This window comes from Bicyclus anynana, chromosome 1 (assembly GCF_947172395.1).
Source record: "Bicyclus anynana chromosome 1, ilBicAnyn1.1, whole genome shotgun sequence".
In the NCBI taxonomy this organism is placed as follows: Eukaryota; Metazoa; Arthropoda; class Insecta; order Lepidoptera; family Nymphalidae; genus Bicyclus; species Bicyclus anynana.
In genome coordinates, this window is record NC_069083.1 from 16,499,892 (window position 1) to 16,517,101 (window position 17,210).

Here is a 17,210-nt window from a genome sequence, read left to right on the forward strand (position 1 = left end):
TTACTGCACGTAACATTCAAAAAGTCTCGGAGTTACTCGTACATTAATCTTTAGCGTTGCTATGTAGTCAAAGGTCAAAAGTTAAAAATGCTTAGCGCGTTTGTCTATAAGCTATAAATCATACTCATGCACGGTAATTAGTGTGACGGTAAATGCAAAACCTCCTGCGTCATTGGTACAGTATTCAAAAGGTTCTGGGTTCGAGTCTTGCTTCCAGCTATAAAATACTGAACTTTATTTCTTCTATTTCTAAATTCTCACCCCAAAGTTGGTAAGTTGCTAGTGTTATTGGCAATACCGTGCTTCGAAGAGCACGTAAAGCTGTCGGTCCCGTTCATCATTATCATCTATAACATTGACAAGAGCAGTTATAGCCCAGTGGATATGACCCCTGCCTCCGATTCCGGAGGGTGTGGGTTCGAATCCAGTCCGAGGTATGCACCTCCAACTTTACTGTCTACGTTGGCGAGACGTAAAAATGGGGGTTCATGATTCGTAAGCGGGGGTCCACGAAAATTTATCTGGTTTCATACCGAATTCCTAAATAAAATAATTGTCAATTGATTGCTTCCTTGTGCTGTGAGTAGATATCAAAAATTAAAGTTGGCTGAAATAACTTTTTGCCTGGATAATTTTACTTTTCTTCATTCTTTTCTCACCGGAACCAGTTAAATTAGTGGTCTGAGAGAAAAAGAAGTTTGGGAACCTCTGATCTATAAGATCCTTTCAAAATCAAACAATATCACCCCAAAAAACCAAACAAGGCTAAACCGGCACTTGACCAGCAATTTTTATAGGCCCAATAGTTGACCGTTATAATAAGCTGATAATGATGAAATACAAAACCGTAAAGTGGAATAAATCACAACAACGAGTAAGTTAGCGCGATGTAAATGGCAGTAAATCAGTCAGTGGGCAATCAAACAATGAATATTGTGAGTAGGAGGATTACTAAAGAACAAATTGGCCCGTTAAGTCGTTGTGGGATCGGCGGGTCTAATATTTCATAGTCGTTCTCATAGTACGAAACGTACTACACACGTGTTCACTTCAAAACAAGACTGGAGTCCAACTTAGTTGGATCAAGGGCAACTAAGTCGGACGGTGAAGTTGAGAGGTATAAAATCGATGGAATATGTAAGGTATTAAGGTAAGTTAAAAAAAAAGTCATCCACCTATCCGTAAAAATACCCGTCTAACCATCAAATATTTTTATAAGATAATCAACGCAATAGCTATCTATAACTTTAACTATACCGATACTTATTATAAACAATATTATAGTACAATATATAACAGATCTTTGATAAAATAAGCTTAATTTATCATAAAACGGAAATGTAATGATGAAACATTGTATGAAAGTTTGTGTAGAGTCCATCATTTTTCGAGAAAAGCACATGTAACACAGAACAAGATATTATATTTATACTGTGTTATGTGTGAAACGTCATTTCCAAAACTCGTCTTCGTTAAGTATGCAGTGAGCTTTAGTCGGTGTCAAAGTTGGGTGCGTGTGTAGATGCCGTAGAGCGTGGAGCATGGAACAATCAATGTCTTGGGTGTCACGGGGAGGCAAAAAAAGAAACACAGGAACATGTGTTGTGTTGTATTGGACACTGAGCGCGTCAACACGTGCAACGGACAAACGCGCTTTCTGTTTTGTGCTAATATGCCGTATACTCATTATGTGATGGAACTAAACCACATTTTTTTCGGAGCATTTGCCTGCCCAGCGTTACTAAGAATTACTCGAATTGAAATAACTAAAATTTGATTCAATACTGAACCACCGACTTCAACTGCCTAGTTTCGTTCCTGTGGGAATTCTGGGATAGCCTATGTTATTCGTTAATATTCTAGCTTCTCATTGAGGAAAGTTTTTTTTAAAATCGGTTCTGTGGTTTAAGCGTGAAAGCGTAAAAAACAAACTGACATAAACAAATAAATAACGTATCATTTAAGGTAAGTACATTCGCTTATTAGTTAGGATTGGTAACTAATATGCGAACTGTTGTGACTTGAATTTTTTTTTTAAACCCGACAATCGACTTTCTGGCTTTATCACAAATAGCTCTACTACTACCAAATATTAGTTAGATTTTCATTTTTGAATGATAAAACCAGCCAAGTGCGAGTTGGACTTGCGCACGAAGCGAGCACCAGCACGAAGGGTATCGTACAAAACATCATAACATCTAATTACAAAACGCCAAAAAGTCACACTTGATAAATGTGAGCCCCTTAAATATTTGTTTTATTTAGTTTTTTTAGTATTTGTTGTTACAGCGGCAACAGAAATACATCATCTATAAAATATAAAAATTCAACTGCCTATCACAGCCTGGATATATAGAGCCTGGACTGGATTTGTAAAGGCGTTAATTCACCTAAAGTACGATTATTACGATTATTAATTTCAGTCAGTAAAATTACAAGTTCAACTGTCAATGAAATGTCATTTTACTGACTTGAATTAATAATCTTACTTGTACGATTATTACGATTATTAATTCCAGTCAGTAAAATGACGAGTTCAACTGTGACTGAAATGTTTTTTTACTGACTGGAATTAATAATCTTACTTGTACGATTATTACCATTATTAATTCCAGTCAGTTAAATGACAAGTTTAACTGTGACTGGAATATTTTTTACTGTCATTTTACTGACTGGAAATAATAATCGTACAAGTAAGATTATTAATTTCAGTCAGTAAATTGACATTTCAGTGACAAGTGCAACGATCGCTGAAATGTCTTTTTTTTCTTTAGCGCTCGTCCGCCGCCAGTGGCACGTCACCGGGCGGCCGAAGTCGAGTGGAAGGAGATATGAGATGGCTATTGAAGAGCAGCGGCGTGTGACGCTGAATACTGAGGTCAGCCGTGATGCGCGCTCGGCATTCCTATTTCGTGTTATCTTATTTTCGTTGAAATCATTTCTGTTACAAGGAAGTTATACTTTATGTACTGAAGTGAAACATTTTCCATCGCCTCAATTTTTTCCGTTACGCGTACAAAGTCTGAAGAAGCCGCTAGTTATTTATTAACTTTACAATCAATTTGCATACATACTATGTGATTGCATCACTATTGCTCATTACATTACATAAGATAAGAGTATAGAAGAAAATCATTTATTTTTACTACATACCAACTATTTTAATAAATAGGTGTTATCACCTATCCATCTACAAATAGATGTCCCTAAGTACAATTATCAATACATAGACAGAGATGATCAGTGACGTGCAGTTTAACTTTTGAAATTTTTGAACGTACCTGTATTAAAGATGGAAATTGCCATTTTGTACAACTACTATATAGTGCCTACCCCAGTTAAAAGCCTTCTTCACGCCACTAGAGATTTTAGATCCCTCACGGACATTCGTTGCACCTACTTTTCGATACATTGTCGGACCAAAATGATTATTCTCAGAAACAAAATAATATGCATTAACGACACTGTACAGTGACACTCAGGGTTGCCAACAAAAATAGTTAATTATTAAATCTTTATAACAAAATCAGGGGTAATTTTGTCCCTATTCAAAAACCGTATTTCGTATACAAGTCTCAATTTCCAATGACGTTGACCAAACATATTACGAATGTGTGTCTTTAGAGATATTATGCATTACAAAGAAATTATAATAATATGTACGTTCACTTTTAAATTAGACGATCCTGCGTAATTTTAAGTATCGTCCCCTAAAAACCTTAAGAGGTTTTGAATTATTGACAGACCAACTTAAAACATAAGCTTACATGAAGGGAAAAATAATATTAGTAATCTCGGAAGAACATATTATTCATTTTATTTTATTCTTTACAAGTTAGATCTTGAATACAATCTCATCTGATGGTAAATGATGATGCAGTCTTAGATGGGTGCGGGCTAACTTGTCAGGAGTAGGATGACACACACCCCTTTCGGTTTTTACACGACATCGTACAAGAAAGCTAAATCTTTTGGCGGTACGTCTTTGGCTGTAGCGTGGTAACTAGCCACGGCCAAAGTCTCCCACCAGCCAAATTATTATTAACATATTAATCTGCAATAAAAAAGTAAAGAAAGTGGCAACCCTAACACTCCCGTAGAGTCAAGATCAAGTGGAAGGAGATATGACGGGTGGCTATTCAGAGGCAATGATGTGTGACTGAGGTCGCGCTGAGACGGTGCGGCGGACATTCCCAGCCCGTTTCGTGGCTCCGTTCATTATGTCGCTACTGTGGGGATTATAGTTACAATTTCACAAGTATCATCATCATTCATGTGTTCAATGGATTTTGATAAGGAAGTTTTAAAAAATTCGTGTATTACAAGTAGGCTTAGTGATTACAAGTGGACTTCTGCCTTCGATTTGGAGAGATTTTCGATCCAGTCTAGGGCCAGCACACCACCAACTTTTCAGGTGTATTTTAAGAAATTAAATATCGCGTGTCTCAAATGGTGAAGGAAAAACATCGTGAGGAAACCTGCATACTTGAGAATTTTCTTAATTGTCTGTATGCAAACGTGTGTAAAATCTACCAATCCGCATTGGGCTAGCGTGGTGGACTAAGGCCTAACCTCTCTCATTCTGAGAGGAGACTCGTGCTCAACAGTATAATGATGACAGGCTAACTTTACAAAGCACTTTTGAACGTCAAGTTTAGCTATTTGTAGAGACTACCACCGGTTATTATAAAGCTGGCGTTTGTTTGAACGCGCTCATCTCTGGAACACGCCGATTAATTGAAGAAGGTTATATATACGCAATATTTTACGCGAGTGAAACCGCAGATCACAGCTAGGAATATTGTGTAGATTTATTTTATATGTAAGTTGTTATTGTGACGACTAATTTCAAGTCTTTAGAAAAACGCAAAATCACTCGTATTCATAAATTTACATAAGTTCAAAGTTTTTATTAAACGCTAGCTTATAGGAAAAGCTTGATAAAATTTGGTGGAATTGCACTATAATATTGACTTATTGTGTACTTACGTGTTCTAGATATATTTGTAAAATGGTGATAAACAAAATTTGTTTCTGTCAAAATTTTACACCTAAACCAGTAACTACTCAACTATTTTGATAATAATTGCTATTGGATCACAACAAAAGATGTAAAATAGTCCTTTTGACGTCCATACATAAATCACAAAGGGAGTGAAACAAAGTATTAAACATTGTAAAGACATCCAAAAATTTCAGGTTAGGCAATGATTATAATTATAACTGATAATATAGAGAGTATAAATTATGATTGGAATTTCATGTGGGCGAAGTCGCAGGAAACAGCAAATTTAAATAATACTTTGTATTAATAGACGTATAATATAACAATTTGTCATACACGACTTGTTACACTTATAATTCTATTAATCCAAATCGCATACATCCGATATCCAAAAGAAACGACAGCCGCGATACAATTAAAACAGATTACGCCATAACTGATCCAAATAAGGTATCTGTTGATAGAAATGATTTCCCATCTAATTACGCGATAAACCCGTTTCAGCGATCACTGATCCGTGAAGAGGTGAATAATATGAAGCTTGGGACCATTGACGCGCGTCGACTGATGGGGTAGCCGATAGAGATGAGAGATAACGAATAATCTAGTTAATAAATACGATTCCTTAAGATCTTTATCGAATACACCCGTCTGCAATAATTACAATAATCACTTAAGCATCACGACTGTCAGTCTGTTCTAAGTACGATTAAAATACATAACACTTTAGCGAAACAACCACATAATAATACTGAAGTTTTTATGTAATATTGCATGTAAACTCAAATACTAATTTAGTAACAAGAAAGATACGGTATAAATAAAAAACAACTTCAATAAATATTACTTTAGTGCAATAGATAAGAAACTTAAGCCAACTCGAAAATAAATTATCTTAACATCTAAAGCTAGAATTAGTGATACTGGGATGGCGTCTGGCGACAACGAATATGAATTAGTATAACATACGGTAAAACTTTTGACTGCTCGTTCGTTGAGTATTTCTGTAGCTTCAGAAAAATTACAAATATGGAATAAAATAATAAATAAAAGTAATATTATGTAAAAGTAAAATAATAATTGAATAAGGCATAACACTGTGGAACTTTAACAATCTTGTTTAAACTCAAGAACAGCATGACTGATTTGAATAGTTTTGTTTTTTTCTTATATCGGGGTGGTTGTAATAAAACAAATAGGTAAATAGCCCGAAGAACAGCAAAAAAAAAAACAATTCAAAGTCGTTAAGTATGTAGTATTAGACTGTCAAATTTGTCTATTTGTAGTGAGATTACTAGCGGTTCGGAACGAAACATTGTAAGTATGGAAATCAAGTTCATAACACAATTCAAGGTGGTACGAAGTCCACCGGGTCAGCTAGTGATTTGCGCAGCAACGCCACCCAGAGCCGACAAAAAACTCTCAATGCACGCCTAAAAATAATGTTCAGTCAAAAAACTATTTTCGTCAAAAATGGTAAAGTACCTACTCAATTAATAAATGAAACAGTTTGATCTGGTGGAACCAGAGAAGGAACCGCGTATATGATAGTGTTACTTTTGAACAGTGGAAGTATATCAAATCAATACTCATTGCTTATCAGAGACCATTCGACTGCTTTATTCTAAGCCTCGACCAATATTTAAAGCTATTAAAAATACTGGTCCGGCATGTTGATCTCCACGCTTTCTGAGCGTCATAAGTGGCTAATAGATGTTCAATATTCAATTCTTGAAAAGGGAACTATAATCAAACACATCCATGAAGGGACAATGAAACGCAAATAAATACTAAGATGCAATGGGCAATGCTATTCTTTGCAATCGAAATTGTATTTACTATTCAAATCAAATCCTCTTTTCAAGTAGACCTTGCAGTAGCACTTTTGAAATATCAAGTTAACTGTGAAGAAAATCAGAAATTGCTCATTTTATTTTAAAATAATCACACAATACCTACTGCTTCTATTAAATATTATGTACTAAAGGAAATAATCACTATATAAGAAACATAGTCCTTGAAAATAATACATTATATAATTACATTATGTATCAATATATGAGCGCTTTTAAGAATACATTATACGATAATATAATACAACTATTGATAAAATAAAACAAGTGATCAATTATATTGAAACATATTTTGTTGTAATGGATATTTATCATGAAAACGTAAGAAACGATTGTTCCAGTTAAATCAATATCTAGCATCACTAGCAGTCACACGGTCATCCCGGCCGACATCGCCGCATAAAATTATCTGGGCATTAGCGGGGGGAGGGCCATTTGTCATCAGAGGGAGGGGGTGGGAAGAAAGTGGCGACTCGGGGCTGCAGACGCGACCACAAAAACAAGATGGGGCGAGCTACCCGCTACCCGCTAGCTACGCTAATAAATTGTGTGTCTGTTGGTAGTGGCTTAGCAACGTTGCGGATTTAAACTCGCTCATTAGAATGCTTAATTTATCTAAATAAACGCTATTTCGTGCAATTTAAACTTTTCCGAATATAAATTGCAGTTAAGTCCTGAACTGCACAAGGTGTAGTTTAACAAATTAAAACTTGAGGGTGAAAAACGTTTTCATTTAATATTTTAACTAATTAAAGAATTGAGTATATGACAACGTAAATCGTAAAGATAAGGTTAATTGACTTTTTCAAACGAAGGCAGCCTTCTACGAAAACCTAGCAAATCAAATTAAAAATGTAACATACGAAAATTTTGTCATCTTGATATATTTATTCAACGTATTGCTCTCATTAGAAACCAGCAGCGAAAAATCACAACAACGAACGAACCAAAGCCGCAAAAAATATTTCGCACCAAACTAGGCGCTGCGTTGAAAATTACGAACTCTGAAGCATATCGAATCCATCCATTAGTTTCTTCAGAATCATTTCACGCCGCAATCCCGGCGTAAAAGGGTCAAGCGGCGCGTCACGTCCCTCCGGCATCCGCACAAAAAGCTCACCAACTATGTTTAATATTAAAACGGAAAGCGGCTCAGTTTTTGCCAATGACACGAGCCCTGATACGCTAGCTCCTAGGTGATTTAATTTTATATTACGATTTAATGGTTAATTTTAGAAAAGAATCAACCGGTCATCATTCGTCTAGTAGAAGTATAAGGATATATAAATAAGTATTACAGTGACTGACAGATCAACACTTATCCAAAAGCAACACATGTAATCTGTGCCAAAAGTACGGAAGCATACTAAAATTTCGATAGTACTTTTTATTCACATAGAAAAGATTTTTGGAAATTTAATTTTGAGAGGAGGAAATTTGTGCGGAAATAAACAATCATTTAAGTTAGAAGGTAAAATGTTTTTTTTTGCGGTAAAATACAAGTCGCTGGCGTTTGGTGAATACAACCATACTACAAAATAGATGCGTAAATTCTTTCTGTTTCATTTTAATGATTTAACTACTGAACCAATCTGAGGAAATATGGAGAAGTGGAGTTTGAATGGAGAATCCATCATTTCCCAAGTTACGATAAGAAATATGAATCTGATTTATGTTTTCAATTCTCAAAATTAACTTTTTTTAATATCAGTCATTCATCATTGAACACACAAAGTAAATAAGAATTCCCTCTACAATAACAAAGCAGCATATCAGTTCATTTCTTTTTTGTCCAACATTCCTGATATGAAGAGAAGTAATGAATTATGCAATTGTAAGACGAAATCCATGATTATACATTTTTTGCACGCTTAGTGTTAACTAAGGTTAGGTAGTAGTAGTATTTATTACAACAAAATATTTCAATAAATGTTTAAACGTTAACTTCTTTATTACCTAGTCAATTACAAGCGAAACGAAAATTTATTCCTATTGTAGAATACTGTAGGAATAAATTTTCTTTTCAATAGTATCTATTCATTCCCCGATCGTTTTCTGATTAACTATTATTATTTTAAATTTGACTTCCATGAATGACTTGTTGACTAGCTTCCTTTAATTTATACTTTAAGAGAACATCGTACCCGAAAAAATATGTAGGCATCTTAGCAATAATTTGAATTTGAAAATCCATCTAGTTGATCTTTTACGGCAAATTCAAATTGCAATGATGCCATAATTCTCACCGTTAACAGAAAATGTATTATTTGCCGACACAAAAAACAACCATTAAGCCCCATACTCGACTTCCAACCCTAGAGACATAACTAGAATCATTAGCAGGCGCTCGTTTGTTAGGCACCCGCGGTCGAGACGCGTTTTTGTCGTCGCTCCAAATTGCATCCGCGCAATACGTGACTCCAAATTGATTCGGAATTAATTGCGATTGAATAGAAAGATCTCATTTGCAATTATCGATAGGATAACTTTGAATTGGTAAAACGATTCTGCGGCTATTGGATTTCTTATCTTCAAACTTGTGAATTGTAACACAATACCTAAGGCATTAGTGGTTATTTTAGAATTTGAATTGACCTTGTCATGTATGTAGGTACCTAATCATATTAACATTTGCAGTATCAATTTTGCATTTGGTGCATTTAATACCATGTAAATGATATTTTCTCTAAAATGGTACAGTGTTTTTGATTAACAACAACGTTTCTTAACTCTGACACATTGCATAGGTCATTAAAAATACTGTTAAATAATAGAGTTTTGAACCTTACAAACAAGGTAAGCGGGGTCAAGACCAGATGCCGATTCGACAAAACAAATAAGTTACAAAATGATGGCCGTAAAATGTTCCTAATTAAGATTTTAGTATCAATAGAGCTTGTTTGAGATAGAGCTCCCCCGGGGAAGTATAGGCATTATACTTATAATAATATGCTATCAGAACAGAACAGCAGCATCAAAGAAATGTCTAGTCTAAAGTAATCATGTTTCTTGCTTATTCTGATTCGTGTGCGTTAATCAGTTACAGGAGATGTTTTTCCGCCTAATATTAGCTGGGCCATTTGGTTATTCCGTTAACTATTACAACAAAACAGGGGATCATTTTAAAATAAGACGTAATTAGTCACAAAATATTAAAATAATCAAAACGGTCGTCAATCATTGACGCAACATTAAAACGAGAAGAAAAAAGAAGATCATTTGATGGCAAATACTCTGAATTTTAGAGTTTATTATATTCTGCATGTAACAATCAATAATACACAAACAAAACCCAGAGAGTTCCTGAAAGTGCAAATGTAAAATACGCCATTAGTTTTAAAGCATTTGTACATGTAATGAAAAGAAAAATCTCTTGAAAACATTTGTTAGATGTGGAATAAGAATTAGGCAAGCCTATAAATATTGATAAAGTAGGTTGAGCTTTTCTATTGTATTCATCAGTAAAAGACGGTGCACATCGCCGCAATTCTTATCGGCACATTGAGATCTCGTGATGTAGTAACTTTAGAGTTTGGCTGAATGTTCTTTAAGAAAAACCAGAACAAGCATCGGCCACCATTGTGAGTGTGTCAGTGACAATTCATCAGTGAATATTGCAGAAGGAATTGACAGGATTCTGAAGAAATGTCTGCTTTTGCTCTTAGATATTCTATTAAACAATGTAAGTTTTATTTTTCCAAAAGAATTGCCATGTATTTTCCTAAAGAATAGGAGAGATATCACTCTTACGATTTCTTTTCGAATTAAGTCATAAGTTTTTAAAACTTAATTCCGAAAGAAATTTTTGGGACTTGTTATTATAAAAATTGAATGTGTCAATAACCGTTTTTAGGCAAGGATAGCTTAAGATTGATGGCTTTCTTAATGACAACGATTCACGGAACTAATCGACGTGCTTTCATTATTTTGGGACGGGTACTATAGAATGTAAACGAATTTAAAATTCTAGTTTCTATTTATTGTTGTTATTACCAAATACACTGTATATCCTTATAATCCAAATATCAACCGCTCTAATATGCAACGCAATTCTCTAAAGCAATCTAACATTAAATGTATATACCGTCTTTACCACGCAGTAGGTGCAATTTAGTATGAAATGGCAAATGTAGTGAGTCAACATAGAACTTAATAACAGAGGATGAGTTTAATAATAATCAAACTGAAAGCTTTGATTACGATTGCTCCTTTCGTAAATAAGTAAATCAAGTCGTAAAAGCTTAATAATCACAGCATCTCTACCAAAGTTAAATATAACGGTAATATCTACAGATTTAGTGCTTCCATGCATTCTTAAACTGTTCATCCTATGAAACAATTTGTTCAGAAACCTGACTTTCTTCCAAGAATGCCAAGAAAGTTTGAGCAAATTGAGCATACAATCGAGAATGACACTGATCATTTGCATTGCAGCAATAAATATTCGATTGAAAGAAATACACGGCTACTGCAGGAGGCCCAAACCTCTCGTAAAGCGCAGCCTCATTATAGCGGCCTCATTATAGCGGAAGCCGCTCGATTCTACACGGATGTATTCACGGTCGGTTTTTTTTATCTCATTTATTAACTCGAAACAAACACCCGAGTACTTTGGAATAGAACAGAGTTTTTGTTTCAAAATATATTTCCCCGTTGGAATCGGAAACAATGAATAATTTTGTACAACATCTAGGGTTAATTGAGTATTGTACTCACGCCAGCTTTCATTGCTACGAATGCCTATACCTAGATATCAGTTATCAGTTGAAGCTGACGATTTGATTGAGGATTACAAACATTTTCAGGATTACCATCAAATTGCTGAGGATTTGCTATGCTAATGTTATCATAAGCTATATAATTTATAGTACATACAATACAATTTCAAATGTTTAATATGTTATCTATTATTTATGTTAGAGAATAAAATAATTAGTGATATGGTTTATTACTCATAAGTATTTTCTTCTCTTCTTTATCTATGTCTTATTTATTTATTTACAAATAAAGTTATTTAAATAAATAAAAATGTTCATTTGCTGCGCTCGATGTTTGGATATTTTTATTAGAACTGTGTTTTTGAAAATTATATCTATACAAGTAGTTTGTGTCAATTCAAAATTAAATAGCAGAATAAATCATAAACGACACGTAAACACAGTCTAGGAAGACAAAAGTAATGGCTGTGTTGGAATAGTAACTCCATTGCGTGACTATTGGTCGGAGCCGGGTGAGGTATAAAATTAACATCCCATCAGTATTCGTGAGGAAATGAGATATGCCAGTCACCGTCTCTTCTAATCACTGCTCTATCGCACAACTACGCCTTGTGTGACATTTCAAAGCTTTGGTACACCAATAATGTCATAAACATACTTATCAGCATAGATTTAAGAGTCAGTTAGATCTATGCCTACCAGCTACCTCTAATAAGATTTTATTATTACGATTATCCAGACAAAAAGATATAGGCGTTTTTCCATTATGATTGAACGAATTACTAACTCAAAAGTCGTTATTCTAGCTACTGACTATCGGAGATTTTAACATGTTTGTTAACATGACGCGACTGTCAAAATGTAAATATAAATTAAGCCGATTATAATCGAATTTTAGCTTTCAGCTAGAGAAGGAACTGACCTACTTTAAAAAAGATAAACCTAATAATTTTTCTATACAACTCTGAAAACGACGATTCTTAAAAAACAAGGCAATTCTATTTTATTCAAGCAGTACTTCACTTTGGATTTTATCAGGGAAGTGTATTGAGCCCTACCTTATTTCTGACTTATTTATACGACCTCAGTGCTTTAAACCTGAATCAAGCGCGATAATTCAGTTTTGCGACTCGATACAGAGTCCTAGTTTGAAAGGAAAAAGGGAAGTCACTGTATTCAAAGATAACTTTCAATTTAATGTACAAGATCACAACAATAAAGATTTTTTTTTCTAAAAAAAAAAAACTATTTTACTTTTACAGAATACTGTCGCACGTCGAAGAAAAACGATAATGTAGTCTAAAACGGAGCGGACTCCTGGAAGATGCCTAGTCATTCTTATCTATTTTAAAAACAGCCTTTAGCTATACGCCCAACAACCACGTAGTGTCTCGTACCGGTTTTTGGTTTTATTTAAATATGCCTTTCCATTGCCGGCGACATTGTCCGCGTTGTTCAGGGATTTAGATTTTTTAAAATTATGAACATTTCCCGTTAAAACTCATCGCGCTTTTATATCAATAAATATTGCTAGGTTACTCACAATATCCTCATCTAAGCATTATGTTTTATTATCTAACTTAGTATATTTTATATATGCGGCTAAAAACTCTGTTTTTCGCCGATAGCTTTCTTGCGATTGGTTGCTAGCTCAATTGTCAAAGCGAAGCTTGACTGGGTCTGCTAGTATACCTATTATAAACTAAATACCCTTGACTTGAGCTATTTTTCAAGTAATAAGTACCTCCTCGGCGAAATAAACCAGATGGTCGACATGATGTTTAGTGAAAAGCCGTAGTCAATACATGTACTTCGTACACGCATCCTACAATGTTCATGTGTTGAGTATGGTTTCCGGAAACCATACTCTTCACGCAGCAATGCTGCTTGGCATTAGAATTAACATTGCAGCGAATACCGTCTCCACGACCTCTACCACTTGTTTTAAGTTCGCGCAAAACTCCATGATATGTGTGATAAAGATTCGCTTATTTTCGTGCAATCAGTACCAAATTTTGTCAAGATAAATCAAAAAAGTCACTTTCTTGTTTGAAATACTACATGAATTGATTAATTCTTTTGTGTATGTGTTTGTCCCTTAATCATTCAAATGCGGCTGTAATTTTTTGTATGAAATTTGGCAAACGGATATCTATCAGGGATATATTTTATAGTCGATAACCTCCGAACTAACAAAGTGGACGACGTCGCAAACGTGAGCTACTAAACAATAGATATTAATAGTGCTAATATTAATATCTATTGTTTAGTATTATATACTTAATACGAGTAGGTAGGTACCAGTGTAGCCTGATTTTTATTTTGCCATATAGGGATCAGAGATTTTTTGAGTGAAAAAGGTGGGATTCTATTGTCGAAAGCGGGACAGCGGGACCCATATAATCATCAAAAGTTTTTGAATGTTTATCTTTTTATTTGAGTTCAAATTACGTTAACGTGATAATAGATTGATAATTTATCTATAGAAAATGTATTTTAATTAAAATATTATAAATAGATAATTAAACATGCAATTGCACAATTAGGAGTCAACATCTCCTGAGGATGCTCCGGTTTCGAGGTGAAACGGTTTACGAAAGTATTTTGTCGGGTGGATGACGTTGTCGAATGCAAATTAAATAAATTATTATCTATTCATGATGAACTTCCGCAAAGTAACGCCTGCTTCTATCCAATATTTAAAAATATGCTATCTTAAATGAAATTTACCCTATTGTTTAGTAAATAGCCCGCGCTTTTTCAGTACTCCGCACGCACGGTCGAGTTATTCCCGAAAAGCGGGACTAAACCTGTCCTGCGCGGGATATTTAATTAGATTTAAAAATCCTACGTAATTTTTAACCCTTTTGAAATTGAACATGGCAATTTGCATGAACTAATTTTCAAAATGGATGAATTTGTTCAGGGCGTTCCAACTATACTAGGTACTTACCTTACAAATAATTGTTCTTGATTATTAACCCGCCATGACACTACTGTAGCACCTGTACAAAAAATATTACTATTAAAAAGTATTTATTAAAGATCAATTATTATTTTAAAAAATAGTAGGGGACATCCCAACTGCGAAATTAATAAAAAAATGGTTCCCATTTGATAAATTATAGTCTATGTTACTCCTTATAATATCAGCTATTTACAAGTGAAAGTCCATTCGAAATTGGTCCAGCCCATACAGCGATGATCCAGAACAAATAGACGCTTAGGATGTTCATCACATCTTAGTGAAATGTGTGTATGAAGTGAAGTACAGTTTAAAGAGTTTGCTTCAATATGTTATTTTAGGAAGCCCTGCCAATAATTGTGTAAGATTTTTGTATAGAATAGTGAAGTATAATTTAGATAAGTAATCAGCCCTAAGACAGTATAAGCTATTTTTAACCGACTTCCAAAAAGGAGGAGGTTCTATGTTCGGCTGTATGTATGTTTTTTTTTTATGTTACATGTTCTATAGCCCTATGAGAGCTACATAGTCACTTTACTTTTGTGGCTCAGCTCTTTAAAGAGAATAAAAAATTAAAAAAGAAACAGACACTTGAACTTTATTTATGTGTACATAGATTATTATTATTGTAGATAAGATATAACCACTTAATCCACATTAATATTATTAATTAACCTATAGTGTTAAACTATAAATCAGACAAAGATAAGATAATGACCAGTTATTGAATAATTAATAAATAGTGGATGTCCAGTTCAAATTCAGATTTTTACTAATCCTGCGGGAAACAATGAGTTTAAGGAATAAAAAGTAGCTTATGCTGTAACCTCTTCTATCGTTCAGTGATTATTCCATTAAAATTGGTAAAGCTGTTAGAGAGATTAAAACAGACAAACAGACAAAAATTCTAAAAAAGTTTGTTTATTTATTCTATCGAAAAGCTTTGTGCACATCACTGTGTACCACACTTTCAAAGTTTCATAGTGAGATTTAGAAAACTATTTTTATAATCTGTTGTCATGGTAATGTACTTCTAAGAATACATTCATTATTATAATCTGGCCATTGCGAACATAATATTATAATTATTCATTGTTGCTCATAATATTATAGAAAAATAATTATCTGTATAGTATTATTGCAATTTTCAAGACCCTTCAAAGTACATTTGAACAATGGATTATTAGTGGTTTATTTATAGCCATTACTTCTATATACAAGTAATTACAACACAAGCCTACCATTGATAATGCTAGCTTCTCTATATTATATCTCTCTACTCATATAACTGGGTCTTTAATATAAGTTTGACATGAATATTGACTAAAACATTTTCAATAGAAAAATTTTAAATCATGAACTTTATTATGTTTTATGTATGTTATTATATGTAGAATGTAGATATTATATTACATTTAGACTTAAAGCTAAAAAGCTTTTTTTGACTGTTTGTACATGTATTTTTGAATGCTGCAAAATTAAATGAATTGTAATTGCATTTGAAACATTCATCGTCAATTATGTTTATTGAGGAATATTTTAATCTTCAAAAACTCTATGCATTTCAGCATGCAAGTTCTGACTTTAATGCAGTTAAAAACAAGAATAAAAATTTGTCTGTAAAATCTATTTATTTTTACAATTTGCGTCCTAAAGATGAATTTATATTTGATAAATAAAACCAAATATTTCATTTTAAATGCATTGTTTTAGTCTAATAAAAGAAAATATCTCAAAAACGTAAAACATACTAAAAGTCTCAAGATTGATATTTGACTTATGCAGTACATTTATAGCTACCATGCTGCTTAGGTCAAATATCAATCTTGAAACTAATTTAACAAAGGACAGAAACTAAGACTAAGACAGTGAATAATCTTATACCTATTCATTTCTATATAATTTTTAACTGATATGGGATTATACAAAATTCAATTTGAAATTTTGCTGTGAATAAACACATTTCTGTATTATAATATTAGGATGCTAAGAAATCATCTCTTGATGGAGTGTTTAATTCTTAGCAATGTTAATACAAATCACTTCCTAATTATTTATTAATGTAGCTAGCAGCTTATGAACATTTTTTGTGAGTACATCAAATAACCACTTACAATTTAGAAGCAAGTATACAGTTTACTTCCTACAATCCAATAGCCAAGGTCGCGGCAGTCAGACAACTTCTCAGTCTATTCATTGAAAAAAAAAACTCGTATAATACCTCCTATTATACTCGATACGATCACCGAAATTCGAGTAACTTATGCATTCATCTTACAGCTAATATTATAATAATTGAACATTGAATATAAGGATGAAGCAACATTATTTTCGCGATAGAAACAATTTTAAAAGTTCCGCGCATCATTACAAAAATAATAACAAAAAAACTTTTACAGGTTATGCGGCTTTTTTTTCACGAATATATCATGAACATTACGAAATTATTTCAGTTGTGTGCTTTAACTCTATAATAGTAAATGAAAATTCAATTTAAAATAAAACTTACCGAAAAGATTTACGGTACAAGTTGTATTGTTGCCTCTGTCGAGAACGACAACACTCGTCGCTGCCATTTTCCAATTGACAGCAAAGCCAACTGACAAACCATTGACAAACGCAACAATGCTAGAGTACTTGACGTTTATAGTGTTGTACCAATTAATCGG

The 17,210-nt window shown here is 33.6% G+C and overlaps 1 protein-coding gene across 1 annotated transcript in view; it reads right to left on the reverse strand.

Moving 5' to 3' along the window:
• LOC112054289 (uncharacterized) overlaps window positions 1–17,170 on the reverse strand; it is a 48,349-nt gene extending 31,179 nt beyond the window's left edge. The window contains exons 1-2 of the mRNA XM_024093998.2: window positions 17,051–17,170; window positions 14,530–14,581 (exon numbers count right to left, since the gene is read on the reverse strand). Coding sequence (XP_023949766.1) covers window positions 14,530–14,581; window positions 17,051–17,117 — 119 coding nt within the window. The 5' untranslated portion in view covers window positions 17,118–17,170. The remainder of the gene's footprint in view (window positions 1–14,529; window positions 14,582–17,050) is intronic.
• Between the last annotated feature and the right edge of the window lie 40 nt (window positions 17,171–17,210).